Source organism: Podarcis melisellensis (assembly GCF_964234715.1).
Source record: "Podarcis melisellensis genome assembly, chromosome: 14".
Taxonomy (NCBI): domain Eukaryota; kingdom Metazoa; phylum Chordata; class Lepidosauria; order Squamata; family Lacertidae; genus Podarcis; species Podarcis melisellensis.
Genome location: NC_138546.1, coordinates 17,314,574 through 17,330,268, shown reverse-complemented (window position 1 = coordinate 17,330,268; position 15,695 = coordinate 17,314,574). Strand labels below are relative to the sequence as shown.

At 43.4% G+C, this 15,695-nt stretch overlaps 1 protein-coding gene across 1 annotated transcript in view; it reads left to right on the top strand.

Annotated features, from left to right (window-relative positions):
* Positions 1-14,948, top strand: part of RAB40C (RAB40C, member RAS oncogene family) — a 41,286-nt gene extending 26,338 nt beyond the window's left edge. The window contains exons 3-7 of the mRNA XM_081888075.1: positions 2,876-2,936; positions 6,471-6,531; positions 7,292-7,369; positions 8,290-8,512; positions 11,780-14,948. Of these exons, the coding sequence (XP_081744201.1) occupies positions 2,876-2,936; positions 6,471-6,531; positions 7,292-7,369; positions 8,290-8,512; positions 11,780-12,060 (704 nt within the window). The 3' untranslated portion in view covers positions 12,061-14,948. The remainder of the gene's footprint in view (positions 1-2,875; positions 2,937-6,470; positions 6,532-7,291; positions 7,370-8,289; positions 8,513-11,779) is intronic.
* The last annotated feature ends 747 nt before the right edge of the window (positions 14,949-15,695 follow it).

Here is a 15,695-nt window from a genome sequence, read left to right as displayed (position 1 = left end):
ATACATGGGGGTATGTTATACACGGAAAAGTACGGTACATCTCAGATTGAGCCTGAGGATTTTTAATCAATGGCTGTAAGTTGCTTTTTTCCCCTATAAATAAAAGTAGTCAGGTTGTCTTGTCAAACAGGGTTTTAATAGAAATGACAACATAAAACAAAATCTTTATTTTACATTCTAAGAATATATGTGAACTGTTAAGTCATGTGGGAGTTTGCCAATGCAGATATGCAACTTAAAGGCTATTCTTTGGAAATAAATGTTTTAACATGTTTATTGGGGGATACTGTGGTAGGCTAAGTGCCCGGAATGTTCCAGAAGCATAGACTGCTCCTGGCTGAACAGGAAGCAAATTTTCATTAACAGTTGGCAATCTGTAACTCAGGGTTGGCAGCCTGTGGCTAGATGACGACATGTGCCCTTAGCCTACTTTCATGTGATTGGAGCAGTGGGGAAGGGGATTATCAAAAGAGAAATGGCCTTGCCTACTTTCAGCTGTGGTTCCATCCACCACTGGCTTGTGTCCATCAACAGATTGCCTCCAATGGAATGCAGTCCCCACCCTTGTTATAACTTATTTTGAGACCTGAGCTAGCTGTAGATACTAGATCAGGGGTAGCCAACATGGTGCTTCCCTAGATATTGTTTGACCTCATCTCCAGCCAGTGTAAGCTGTGGTCACGGAAGATGGGAGGTGTGGTTCCACAGCAGCTGGAGGGCACCACACTGGCAACTTGCGCACTAGATAGTTGGAGGATATTAAAATAGGAGTGTGTCGCCAACTATACTGGCGAGACACAGGACAGAGTTTTCTGGAGTTAGGGCTGCATCCCAGTAGTACTTGGTTGGCTGGCATCCATCTGTCACTAGACAATGGAGGAGTGCGCCTTCGGGGGTGAAGTAATAATAATAATAATAATAATAATAATAAAATAATAATAATTCATTATTTATACCCCGCCCATCTGGCTGAGTTTCCCCAGCCACTCTGGGCAGCTCCCAATCAAGTGTTAAAAAAACAGTACAGCGTTAAATATTAAAAATTTCCCTGAACAGGGCTGCCTTCCGATGTCTTTTAAAGATACGATAGCTGCTTAGTCTAACCTTTGGAGAATTACAGCATGTTTTGTTGCAGCTGAGGCAGATGAAGATAGCCAGTTCACTTTCCTTGAAAGAATTTTTCCTCCATGGTTCATTCTTTACAGAGAAAATGATATTTTTAGTGTGGGGTGTGTTTAGTGTGTTTGGATCAAGTTAAAGAAATCATATGTAAAAATTTGTTTTTGAAGCAAGCTGTTGAAAAGTTTACTATATATTTCAAAGTCAGACTGCTTATACTTAAAATCTTCATTTCTTATGTGACCTGATAGGTTTGAAAGCATGTGTCCTGGAAACTGTGAATCAGTGGGATTTCTTTCTTAAATTAAAGGAAGTGGTGCTTGATCTCATGTGGGGCAGGACCAATTGCCGGCAGTCAGCTTCCTGTTTGAAGTTTGTTAACAATGGACTAATTAATATGCAGATTAAAGCATTGGGAGGAACAGGAAGAAAAGTGACCAGCTGAGACCTTATTAGTGCAATATCCAGGTCTCCAAGGATATTGACACAGATGTGTGGCAGGGAAATGAAATCTCTGTGTCAACACAATTGAATATGTATGAAGTATTTTGGTATACTTGCTAATAAAGCTGCCTAGTTAGAAATAGAACTCATTGACCTGGCATTTGACATGCCAATAGCGCTGTCAAGTTATTGTTAAGATGGCAGCAACATGACTATAGTATGAATTGTTTTTGAGAGTTGAATGCTACCTTTTGGTGGTGGATATGGCTGTGGTGGGAAGTTAAATAGCATTTCCATGCGCTCTGGCACTCGTCACGGTGTCCTGTTGTACCAGAAGTAGTTTAGTCATGCTGGCCACGTGACCTGGAAAGCTGTCTGTGGACAAACACTGGCTTCCTCAGCCTGAAAAGAGAGATGAGCACTGCACCCCATAGTCACCTTTGACTGGACTTAACCATTCAAGGATCCTTTACCTTTACCTTATGGTTGTATGTCCTTTTGCTTGCATACAAAAACTGTAATGCAAAGCTGTAATGTGCAGATCTTGGTCACAATCAGATGCATCCTCTGAAATTAAGCTTCAAAATGCAGATATCAGACTCTGTTGAGGTCCATGTCCCAATGATCCACCAACAGGTTCTCTGGTCAGTTGCCGCTGCTAGCTCAAAATCTAGATTTTTTTTGGGTGGCATTCAACTAATGAGTAGGACCTTATGAAATGAATGAACATGTTTGAGTTAGGTCCTTAATTTCAGTGGGTCTAGTCTGAATGTAACATACCTGAATGCCACTCCTGGCCTTCACATTTCAGTAATAATACCTAGACAAAATACACTGTACTCAAAGTGAGGGTACAAATCTTAAGTGGATGAATTCAACATCAAGTTGAGGGGGGGAAATATAAACAATTGGTAGGGTGTGTTTTTTTACAATCAAGTAGTATATAAATTTTGTTGTAGTAGTTTTGTAATTTAATGTTATGTTAAATATGGTGAAGAAATTGTATTTAACTAGAAGTAGGTCAGTTTGACAAACAGCTCTTGGTTCCTCATTCCTCACAGCTAACTTTTTTTGTGTTGTAAGAGACCTAAATGTCCTTGCTACCAGATAAATGATAATTGTCTGTTTACTGCTCTTCTGAGTTGCTTGTTTTGTATATTAAAACTTACTATGCTACTACCACAAGCATCATTCCCCCAAACACTTGGTGTTGTGACAGCTTTTTCTGGTTATGAACACTTACATGTCACTGAAATAGTGCCGTTATGCCTGGTTTTTGTGTTAATCACACTTCCATTGTTATTATTTACAGGAATTGACTACAAGACCACAACAATCCTGTTAGATGGCAGACGAGTCAAATTGGAGCTCTGGTAAGGTTGCATTGCTGAAATCTTACCAAAGTATTAAGAATGCCTACATGACCTTAAGCCAAGAAAGAACTTGGGTTCATCAATATAATGTTCTTGCAAGCTTAGAAGTGGCTGCCTGGGCTTATCTGGAGACGTTCATAGATACTGATTTCATTTAATTATAGCATGTAGATTACATTTTTCCTTATCCCATCCTTCTCTTGTATGGCCTGGCTTCACCAGGTCGGCTTCACAAGCACCATCTCCTCCCTCTTCCTTCTACTGCTGCTACATGCTGAAAAGAAAACAAGGGGCTTACAGCATACAACAGGCATAGGCAAACTCGGCCCTCCAGATGTTTTGGGACTACAACTCCCATCATCCCTGACGACTGGTCCTGTTAGGTAGGGATGATGGGAGTTGTAGTCCCAAAACATCTGGAGGGCTGAGTTTGCCTATGCCTGGCGTACAACATAATTTAACCTTGCATACAGATTTACAATGTGAATGGAAGACATGAAGAAAAACAAGGAAGTAAAGGAGGACAGTAGGGGAAGATATGCTAAGTCACTTTTCCCACCTTCAGTTTGTGTGTGTCTCGGCAGATTTTATTTTTTGCCCTGTGGCCTAAGGACAGTTTACCTTTAAACGTGTACATCTGGTCCTGCATGAAAGCACTTTCAAAACAGTCCTGGTTCCTACTTAGTGTTCATTCTAAGAGCATTGGTTTTTGGCCACTTATGGAAATGGCCTCTTGTACAAGGAGGATGGTGTGTGAATTTAGTCACAAAGTCTCTACCACAAGAGCATCCAGTGTGGTGCCCACTAGATGTTGTTGGGCAGCATCAGCCCCAGCCAGCGTAGTCTATGGTTGAGGATGACTGGAATTGTAATCCATTGCCCTGGTCTACCATAATGATAGGATAGATGGAACAAGCTTCTAGTTTGTGTAGTGACGGGTGTATAAGAAAAGTGCCAGCAAAAATCTGACCCTTTAGATATTTAGTAATGCCTCAATTGCACCAAAAATCTGATCTCCCTGGGAAATCTGATGCAGGGGAATGAGGGTGGTGAGGCCTCCAGCTGTTTGTCATGCACCCCTCCCAGGTCATTGGACACAGCAGAGACCAACACACTGCAACGTGTTCTGTGACTAACCTGACCGCAGCTTGCACTTATGTAGGCACTTGCTTAGGTCAGCACAGCACTCCTCATAGCATCACAGATGTCTGGTGATGCCCCTTGGTGTGCTGTAATGTTTAAATAGATGAGAAGGCATGGCTTAAATCTACACACAAGCTCTGAGGCAGCTGGTGTCCTTAACACACCCTATGTTTGTTTACTACAGAACACGTTGTACTCCTAAACAGAGTTGTAAGAATTCCTCAGTGTAATGTCAGCCTCTGGAGTAGCCATTGAATGCTGAACTCAAACATATCTTCTCCAGCCAAAATTTGTCCTTTGTTTGTTTTCATAGCAGCTTTTTAAATGAAGAGCTAAGAATTCTCTCTACGGCTAGGCAGTACTGAAGGACTGCTTCCAACACTTTTCTTTTATGTGTATGTGGAAGTTGGATGACAGAGAGAGTCCACCAACTTGCCATATTCATTAATGATAGCCTTGCATGTGCATTTTTGTGGATTAATGATCTCTTCTGAGCCCACACCCCCATCCATACCAATCATTTGTAGCACTTCTTAAATCTTCAAGAGGATATGTTCTCACTCACCTAACAAAAAGTTAACTGAACTTTCATGTAGACAGGCCTATGCAGTTGTTTTTTAAAAAAACAAAAACGTGAACATTTTAATGATTGTTCTGTAGTGCTCTTAATAGAGGGGGATTTCTTATTTTGCTGCAGACTCCCTGATGCTTTCTGAAATGGTGATATATAAATACTTTTATAAATAAATAAATTCGCATTTGACAGCAATTTGTAATCACTGTAGATAAGTACATAAAAGGCTGTTGGCAGGAAGCACATCTGGCATAACTTTTTTTTAAAAAAAACACGTGTAATTGCAGAGAGAGAAATGAGAGGGGGCAAGCAAACTTTTCACTGGAAGAGGTTTCTGAAGCTGAAGTGTCCTGGTGAAAAAAGCCTTAACCTTTGCACCCCACCCACCTAACCACCAAAGGCGAGACAGAGCTCAGCCATTATCTTAGAATGGGCAGTTTTGAATGAGAGGGTGTGTTTTGTTGTTGTCTAAGTTGTTGTTGTCACTAAAAAGGGGGGTTGGTGCTAGTAACTTGACAAAGGCCACCTGGTGAAACCATGACAGTTAGAACTTGAGCCTTGGTCTCTCTCATCTAACTCTTTCTAGTGGAACATATTGATGATCCTCACGTTTAACAGTCAAATCCTGTCTCCAGTGGTAGGAAGCTGGAACATAATACCCATGAGCATCTAGTCCATCTATAGCAGGGTCGGCCAACTTCCAAGAGACTATGATCTACAATTAAAAACTGGCAGTGATCTACCTCTTTTTTTGGGGGGGGGTTTCAGGTGAAAGTTGCTGAGCTTATTTTAGGGAGAAAAATCCCATGGGGGGGCAGGTCGAAGAAATAAATAAAAATAGGAGCTCACCAAGAGATTGCTAATGAAACTGTCAGCTTCACAGCGAGAGCTCCGTCTTCCAGTATACTGATCTAGAGGGCAGGGCGAGGGGACAGGGCTGGATGGAGGAGCCCACGATCTACCAAAACATCCCAGGAATCGAACAGTAGATCACGATCGACCTGTTGGACATCCCATATCTATAGTATATGTATGTAGCATGTATGTCTCTACCTACCCATTTATAGGTCATAGGAAGTGGGAACAGCTATGATGAATTTGCACACAAAGGTGGCCTGCTGGAGGGCTTGCAAAATGTATTTTACATACATAGTCATTGTCTTTGAAGCATTCAAAGTGAGGGCAGCTGGTGTTGAGCAGGACCTGGAAGTGTCTGCTGTAGCTTCTGTTATGGTTGAATTCTGCCAGTAGCAGCCTCCAAGAACTGAAAACAATGAGCTGCATCAGTAGATAAAATGGGAGTACGTAATGAACTTGAACCCAGCTTGAGAGTATGGATGTTCTGGATTGATAAATAGAGCTGTAAAATTTTTTTTTAGTTCTCAGATGCTAACATGTAATCTATATTCCTGAACAACCAGTCATTTGGGATATCTTTTGTATGTATACTTGTATGGAAAAGATAATATGCACTCTTACTAGTGTTTATTAACATGTATGGTAAAATTTTCTTGTGTATATTCTTCTGCAGGAAATATATTTGTGGGTACACAAGACTGGGATAAGTTAGAGTGTTCTTTTTAGGCATGGAGTATGAGAGTGCACTCTACAAAAATCCATATGTGAAGCACAGCATTTTGGGGAGAAAAATAATGACTTTTGTACAATATCCTCTTGTATAGTATGTAGTTCCAATTTTAACCAACAGATCACTGAATGGAATGGTTTTGTTATTAGCTAAGGATTCAACGAAAGGGTTGGGAAGGTGGAATGGGGAGATCTGAAAGCCATCTACTTTTTTCCCTCCTTCATTGTAGGGACACATCGGGCCAAGGGAGGTTCTGTACAATTTTTCGGTCATACTCCAGGGGAGCTCAGGTGAGTACAGTCAGCAGTGCTGCTTAGCTTCTGTTACTTGACTCCAGGCAAAGGTGCCACCTGCAGTCATTGCTTATCAGTTTGTTAATGTCTGGAAGTGAGCCAGGGGGAACCAGTGATTGTGGTTGGGGCAGCCCTAACAATGCATCCATATTGGTTTAGGCCAAGGGTGGTGCCCTCTAATTCTCATCAGCCTCAGTCAACATAGTCAATGGGCTGGTGGGAGTTGTAGACCAAAACATCTGGAGGGCACCATGTTAGCTACTCCTGGCTTAGGCTACAGAATGATGGCTGTGCTGAAATTAGAGTCTTGCCATGGGGAAAAAAGCATTTCTATTTCTCTTCCACTATTTCTTCCACTTCAGACTGGGAATTCTGCTTGTGACCTGGATCCTAACTTATCGCTGAAAACATCCAGCTTTCTGAAACATTCCTCTTGTATTTCTTTACACACACACACACCAATTTTTTTTGTTATAGTCTATAGGTCAGGCTTGGGGTTGGAGGGGAGCCTTCAGTAGCCTGGTAAAAAAATAGTTCTCAGAATTCCTAATCATATGACTAGAAATGGGTAGAATACTTTGAAAACCTTACAGTAGAAGTGAATTACATGGCAAAAATGTAGGAAAAGAACACACGGTTGGGTGTGAAATCACCATTGACCAACTTTAGGAGAATACCTTCTGCAAGTAAGCAACTTTGAATTTTGTTTTGTTTTGTTTTGTTTTAATTTGAACATTTGGTGTTCTGTTTCATACAGGGAATCCTCTTGGTCTACGACATTACCAATCGCTGGTCTTTTGATGGAATAGACAGATGGATCAAGGAAATTGATGAGGTAAGAATGGCAAAGACTGCATTAGACTTCCATAAACTTGGTCTTTTTATCTTTGTTCATTATCTACAAATCTGGTTCAGGGAATGTCAGAAGGTTTCCTGTTAGGACCTTATACTGTATTGAAGCAAACTGTCAGTTAGGTACTATTGCATCCTGCTGCAGGCTGAAATGCTTCTATAACCTTCTATTGAGACCAAACACCCAAGTAAAAATCCCTGCACTAAGAAAACTCATATCCAGGTGGAGTCTAAGTTAGAATCCTTCTCCTTTGACAGGTGTTAGTCACCTGGGATCATTATAATGAGAGGTTATGGATTGCAGCCTCACCTGCTTGTCAAAGTTAGCCCATGGAGGGATGGGAAGATTTTGGGATTCTGCTCCCAACCAGATCTACTTCCCAGTCCTGCCCAAGTGCACAAATTCTGTTATGTGCAGGGATTTTTATATGGCAGAGCAATTAGTCATATAAACCCTGGCCTGTAGTCTGGAGTAAGATAGCCCAGACACAGGGCTACTTCAGAAAGGCCTAACATAGTTATCAGAAAATGTTATCTGTTAATTGCCAAGCATTAGGAGGAAAATATGTTAGTACACTTAACACTAGAATGTAGAAGGGATGGAAGGTGTGGGCAGATACTGGGATTTGTCAGGCTTAAACCAGTTTCTAGTCCCCATTTCCTCCTTGGAAAGCCAGCAGTGTACTTGACTTGGCCTTCTCTAGACAGCAGCTTCTTCTATTGGACCCTGTGCCACGTCCAGGTTAGGAGCACAGAACCCGGCCTGAAAAATGGAAGCACATCATTGTCTTGTAAATGAGAAATGCCAAATAGGTATTTTGCTCCCAAAGGAAAAGGGTTGGAACATGAGCTTGGGCTGGCATGGAAGTGCGTATGTTCAGTGATTTGTTTTTCTCTCTAAAGCATGCTCCTGGTGTGCCCCGCATCTTGGTTGGCAACCGGCTTCATCTGGCCTTTAAACGGCAAGTGCCAACAGAGCAAGCCCGCTCCTATGCAGAGAAAAATTGCATGACGTTCTTTGAGGTCAGCCCATTGTGCAACTTCAACGTTATTGAGTCCTTCACGGAGCTGTCTCGTATTGTGCTGATGAGGCACGGCATGGAGAAGATCTGGAGGCCCAACAGAGGTGAGCAAGCACCCACACCATTGTTCCTGCCATGCATTAAGACAGGAATAGATGTTCCAGTTGTCAGTCTTCCTTCTAAGATTTGGTGTTCGGTACACATGGCATTTCCACTATTGCTCTTTGAATTTAGCTACGGTAATTTGCCTCAATGTCACGTGTGACGTCTGTCATGTAAGTTACTGTGACTTAGCTTGCTTAATGATGATTTGCTCATATTAGTACCAATAGGGGAAATCTCACTCTGCAAAACAACGAAACATCTGAAACAGACCTTATTTAGATATGAAACAAAAATGGGGCTCTATGTGCCTTGAGTCTTCTCCTCTAGAGACAATACCTGCCTATCTTCTTCACTGAGCCCTGTGAATTTATTGAACTTGCTCTATGCCCCAACATACCACCCTGACTTGGGGTTCTCTCCATTGGTGTCATTATCCTCGTATATAGAAAAGAAACTGATTAAAAATAGCTTTTTGCATGCAGCACTGAACCAACTAGGCCAGTTTTTATATCTCCCATAGCTGTGAAAATAGGATTGAAAAGGCTTGGATGTTGCAGGCTTGATCTTTTTATTAGAGTATCAACTTTCCTACTCCAGATTTGATTTCTTAAACAAACTTTATAGCATAAGCTAGCCAGCATTCAGTGAGTTGTTAATTTTCAGTTTTATCAATTGACACTAAAATTTCATGTTTTCTTGAGACCTCTATTTGACTTCTCTCAAAGCAGTTCAGTCATGGGAATCTGTCCAGCATCTTCCATGGTAGTGACCAATGCAACTAATTTATTCAGCTTGTTTGGATCACAGACTTCAGGTCTCCCCGTGCTGACTTTGGGGGTCTTAATATAGAGCATGTGTGATATATTGTTCCATCCTTGTCAATCATTCCCAGCAGCTTGATGTTTGAAGAAGCATTGTGGACAAGGGAATATGAAGAGCAGCCTTACACTGAGCCATTCAAACAGCGCTTGACAAAGCCAGCTTCCTGCTTTCCCTGTGGGGTGCAGTTTTCCTTGTTGTCAGAAGATGGCATGCTATCATTTCTGTGGTGGAGGGATTCTTTGACACTGTCATAGTTGACCTGCTCAGTTTCAAAAGAGCTCCCCTTCCACTCTCACATGCAAGGCTGGCAGATAGTTCAGCTTGCAAAAGTCTTCTTTGTCCTCAGCCCTAAGGGCAACTGAAACAAAAGGAAAGTCAAGAGGGCAGAGGTTCTCATCCTAGTCTCCACTAGGAGAAGGGATTGCTGCTAGCTCACATGTATACAGGTATTCTGAGATGCTGGGTAACAGGAGCACAGATGAGGAGGATAGTAACTTCAAGCACTGCTTCACAGCTGACAAGCACAGAAGTCTGGTTTAGTGTACTTACTTTTTTTGGTAATATCTGTTCAAGTCAGCCTGAGATTTGTGGACTGAGGTTTCATAGCAGATTTCAGTAGCTTTTCCAGCTGCATCCAAGTGAGCGATTAGTTGCTCTGACCCTTTTGGCTCCCTGTGTGAAATTTTCCTGGTGACCTGAACTGTGTCAGGCCCTCAAGTAACAGAACTAGAATGCCTTCCTCTCTTCTCCCCCACCTCCCCCAGCAGTGACCTCATCAAAGCAAATTTGCCCCACCCCAGAGTAGCTGTTCTGCTTTGCAAAGCAGATGTTACAAGATTTTGCACACTGCTTAGAAAGAAACACGGGGCCACAGGTTCTCATGGGTGTGAGCGAGTTTGCTCATAGGGTCTCAGTCCAGCTGTGGGAAGGGATCAGAGTTCAGGGCTGTTTGCCTCAGGTTGCCAGGGCTTGTATACTTGTCAAATCGGAATGTGCTCTGTTCTGAGGCATGCAGCATGTCTGCTCACCTCTAGACCAAGCCTGTCCTCCCTCATTGAATTTTCAGGCAGGGAAGCCCTCTTCCAATTTTAATTGCAGTCTCAAGGGCTTTGTCTGGAAGGGAATTTATATGCAGTGTGTCTTCTGCAGACATGACTTAGCCAGCCAGTCGGCTTTCCCGCCAGCCAGTTGTGGGGAGGCATTAATTACTTTGACAATGGCCCAAGAAACCTGATTAACACACAAGAATATGATTTGGGAGAAGATGCGGGTTCATTCCCAGCTCTAAAATTCTGTTGGGCATGTCACTAATTCTCTAGCTTCAGTTTCTTGTCTGGAATGTAGAGAGAAAGAGAGAGAAAGAACTCTGCCTCCCTAGAAGAGTTGTTATTGAATACTGAAACACATATTAGAGGCTATAGGAATGTAGCCATATAAACTGATCAAACAGCCTAAACTCAGTGTTCTGTGCAAAACCTGGGGCTTCTGCTTCCCAATGCTATACTTGGTGTTACTTGGGGCTGCAGAGCCTTGCATAGTTATTGGGATAGTACGGAGTTCAATATATTAAATGTTTTGAAAATAAAAGCATGTTTCTAGTCCTCATAGTTGTCAGGAACCATTTTATGGGGAAATTAGCAGTGCCAGCTGGACTGTACAGTTGAACCAGGCAGCTTTTCTTGATGGCATGGCTTGGCGGTGTCCACTGTGGTGGAAATAGCACACAAGTCAAGCTTTGTACTTCTGGCCAGATTGGTTGGTTCCCTATGTAAACTGATGTCACAATAAGTTCTGGTGTGTGCTATTGCAGGATGAGGAGAGGTATGTGTGTCAAGAGCTGCACTTTCAGGTTATGCAGCTGTGCCCCTACATCAAGATGTCTATCTAATGAATGGGTATATATGATTTTATGCTAAATATTCAAAAAAATGTTCAAGGTGGATTACAAACATGAAACAACAATTCCAATTGATTACTAAGATAAAACCAGGTAAAACAGATTCAGGGGCTGGAGTGAATTAACCAGATCCTGATATTGGAGAAGGGGCTGAAGGATGTCGCTGTGGTGTTGCACTTCTTGAAGTGTTAATTTAGATAGATTGTGGGTTGACTTATTCAGTGGAGCACTTACAAAAGGAAACTGGTAACCAGAAGTGGGGCTACACTGATCTCTTGGGCTATTTCCCTTGCAAAGAATGTATGAAAATGTAGCTTGCTGCAGGCATACCTTTAAAATTACAGGATTTGGGATTTATAGGCTCAGCTCATCCATATACAGGTCCACGATGCTAGCTGAGACTGGGGAAGTGCCTGACACCTGAAGAACTAAACATTTGTTCATGGAAAATGGTATACTCGCACCAGAGCAAATAATACAAGAACTGTCCCAATCGTACATCCTTTCTAATCCTGTATTTCCTTTTTATTGCCTCTCACATCCACAGTGTTCAGCCTGCAAGACCTCTGCTGCCGTGCCATTGTTTCCTGCACGCCCGTCCACCTTATAGACAAGCTGCCCCTTCCCGTCACCATCAAGAGCCACTTGAAGTCCTTCTCCATGGCTAATGGCATGAACGCAGTGATGATGCATGGCCGCTCATACTCCTTGGCAAGCAGCGGAGGCGGGAGCAGCAGCAAAGGCAACAGCTTGAAGCGCTCCAAGTCTATCCGTCCGCCACAGAGCCCACCACAGAACTGCTCGCGTAACAACTGCAAGATCTCTTAGCAAGTCGGTGCTGGGGAGTGTCTCCTCCAGCCACGCCCGCCCACTCGCTGATGTACAGATGTTTACACACACGTAACCCATTCCACTGGGGTCTCTCCTGACATTCCTCTGTGTCCCTGGCAACAGTGCCTACAGGATTGGCATGGGGCTTGTGGGCTGACGTGAGGTTGGCAGGATCCCACATGGCAAGGGGGTGCTGAGCCAGCCTTCCCAGAATGCAGTAGGTGTGCCCCTCGCCCTGCTCTGAGGGGCAACTGCATGGCTGCCTCAAGGGAATGACTCTCTTCCTCCTGCCAGGGAGGAGATGGGACTCTGTGCTGCAACTTTAACCTTGGGCTCCCAAGTGGATTGCTGGTGCTACAGTGAACATGACTCTTTTTTTAAAAAGGGGGGTGAGGAGGCAGGAATTATAGCAACTTCAACCCAGATGGAGTTCTGCCTTTACCCAACAGAAATACCATGATTGGCTGGGGATCCTTAGAAAGCAGGCTGCTTGACATTTTCACTTATTTATAAATATAAAGAGATTCTCACTACTTTTTTTTTCTTCTTAGTTCTCCTCCATTCCTGCCTTTTTTTTTAAAGAGAAGGACATCAGGGGGGAAATGTTGTGCCGCCTTGTAAATAGAAGTACTGAGCCTTGAACCCTAGGGCTAATTGAAGTAGGAGGGGGGTTGATGGGGGTCAAGGAGCAAAATGATCAAACACTCTGAGAATTGTATAAGACTCACAGGGTTGCTGTCATATTTTTTTTTAATTCTGTTTGTGAAAGGAGGTAGGGATTTGTTCCTCCCTTTTCTTTTTGACTTAAATTTTCCAGACATTCCTGGTAACAAGTGCATGGCTTAAATGGACAGCAAGGGCAGGGTTTTGAATCACACTGCTGTGTTTGTGGGGGTGGGATGGGGGGGAGAGAATGAGGGTGGGGGAGTCCTGACTACATCTGGAATTGGTTAATGACTGATCAAGCCATCCCTGCCTCCCAGGAGGTTTAAGGCAAAAGGTTAGACTGTACCAAATCTCAAAAAGATCATGGCTGGTGGGGGGGGGGGAGACGATCATCAGTAAATGCTGCTCTTTTATGGCTGTTCATAATTACTGGGTTGTGTGAGGCATGGGGAGATCTGCGGCTCCTGAACAAAACCTCTCCTGCAGCATGTTGTCTGGCTGAGCAGAAATCCTCGCATGTTACTGCGCTTTTGCTTTTGTAGTCAGCTGCTTGCTTTTGATGCTCTCTAGCCCTGTGGTGTTGTCAATCCTGTTCATACAGCTCCTCTGAACTACAGAGTTGCTCAGGGAGCCCAAGCGGTCTTAGAAATCCAGGGCACACCTCCCCACCCATCCCACCCCCGTTAACACCTTTTCACTTTTCAAAAATCAATATAGTCACCAGAATTGTACACAGATAGTAAAAGCCTCTCTTATAGCATGCATAAGAGTATTAAGATTGGTGGGGTAAGGTGGGAGAGGTGGAATACTGAGAAACAAATTAGTTGCAGCTTCCGTGGCTCTTTCCTTTGTGCGCTGCCCTGCTCTCTGTTCACTTAGAGTACCCTGTGCTGCCACAAATGCACATTGGGCTGTTGCTTTAGCTTTGGCTGGAGTTGAAAGTAAGCTCATTGGATGTTTGGGGAATATCTTCCAGCCTGTCTCAAGCTAAAAGGAGAGGCTGGTTTGATGGGAAATGAAGCAGAAGTGTGCAGAGTGTGAAGCTACAGTCACCTGTTGGCTTTATTGATAGAGCCTATGAATTGCATTCTGGAATCTTTGATTTATTCACCTCTTTCACCACCTAGTTCCCCCCTCCCTCCCTCTCTCTCTCCCCCCCCCCCGCCAAATTTATCTCAATCTATCTCTCCCTGGTGAATGTCTCCACCCAGGTGGCTTTCCTCAATACCACCCACCATCCTGCCCAGGACTGGCCACTTAACCTTATTGCAGATTGGAAAGGGTAGTATGATGCTGCTGGTTGTTTGTCATGCAGCTGACTAACCCATTCTGTTCAGGAACTTTGACAGGAGCTTATTGGCTGCTCCAAGATGGCTTGGCACGAGGGGTGAGCCAAGCCCCTCATGCTGGCATGAGCTCAAAGAGGGCGGCGGGGACAGGTCAAGGGCAGGGGAAAGCCTTTAGCGGCATCTCATCGGGCTGTGAACAAAGCCAGAGCCAAATCCAGGGCAGGAGCATGGAAGCTTGGAGATTTACAGGGCATGTCGGCACAGCCACGACCACCTGTTGCCGCTTGCTCTAAATGGAGTGGGAGACAATCACTGACTCAACAGCCTGGCATTCTGGGGATGTGCAGTGAACAGGTGATCTAGGAGGCAGCCTGGACACAGCCATCTTTCCACCCTTGGTTTTAAAATAGCTACTTCCCAAAAGAGCTATAGAATGTGCATTGTTTTTCTGAAGAATTGCAGGGAGTGCCCCCCCCCATGCATCCACCCCTGCTTGGCAGGCTGTAAATCCTCCTTATTGTGTCTCCAGCATCTGATATCACTTGTACATAATCTGCTGGGACAGGGTGGCCATGGAGCTTTTCTTACCAGAGTAGAAGAGTTCAACTACCTGCACTTGTTCTTTCTTACTTGTACATGCATAATTTTCAGTCTCACCTAAATGCCTGTCTTTAATTTTCCCTTCTTCTTTTTTTTATCATGGCAAATTCTGTGGAATGAGACTCTTTGGAATGTCTGTCAATCAAAGCTGAACTTGTACCTTATTTTATTAATGTTCAACTCAAAGAATGTGATCTGATATCAAACACTAGAAACTAGCTGCTCTCCCACACACGTACCATTCCTCTGTTTTTAATTCCTTTGTACAGTAAACGTTGTTAAACTGATGGTTTTTATATAAATTAAAAAAATTATCTTGTTTTAAAACCACCCTGCAGGCTCTGGAAGTTGTCATTGACAAGCAAGTGAGCTCTTTAAAGGGGTGTTGCTGAAGGACAGTGGGAGGGCAGCAGAGAAGTGGGGGAGGCTGGGCAGGATGGATTTAAGGGGATTAAGGGGGCTTGTGGCTCTGGGATATTCCCAGGAGGAATGGTGGAAAGCACTTTGCTAACTGCCTCATTTGAAGTGAACAGGCATTTGGCCATGGACTGAAGGCTTGGATCAAAGCGGAATGCTTTCTTCACACTTGCATGACTTGAGAGAATCTCTATTCTGTGCCAAGGGCATGGATGTTTGCACACCAGCCCATGGATCCCTTCTGGGGTCTTTAACCGTGCTTATTTTAATTTTTTTAAGAAAAGAACTTGTTAGCATTGCAAAAAAAAAAAAATAGATCTGGCCTTGGTACAATTTGATGGCATTCAGACAATGAAATCCTGGCTTAAGAAGCCAGGATACTTAAACACACCATGCGTCCACTTCATATACAGCTCACGTACACTACATATACATGAGCAAGGAAACGAGCCAGGAAGCCACTGTTAACCATGGTTTCCCATTATGTCCAAACCAGGAAACAATGGTTAATGGCTTCCAATCAAGGGTATGATGCCATGGTTTAAAATTTGGCTTATGAATCCTGACTTGTTTGGAAAGCAATTATGCACAGTTCCCAGGGTGCATGTAATGAAAAGCATGTCTAACTGCAGTTATACACTTTACTCTTTTCCTATGAGT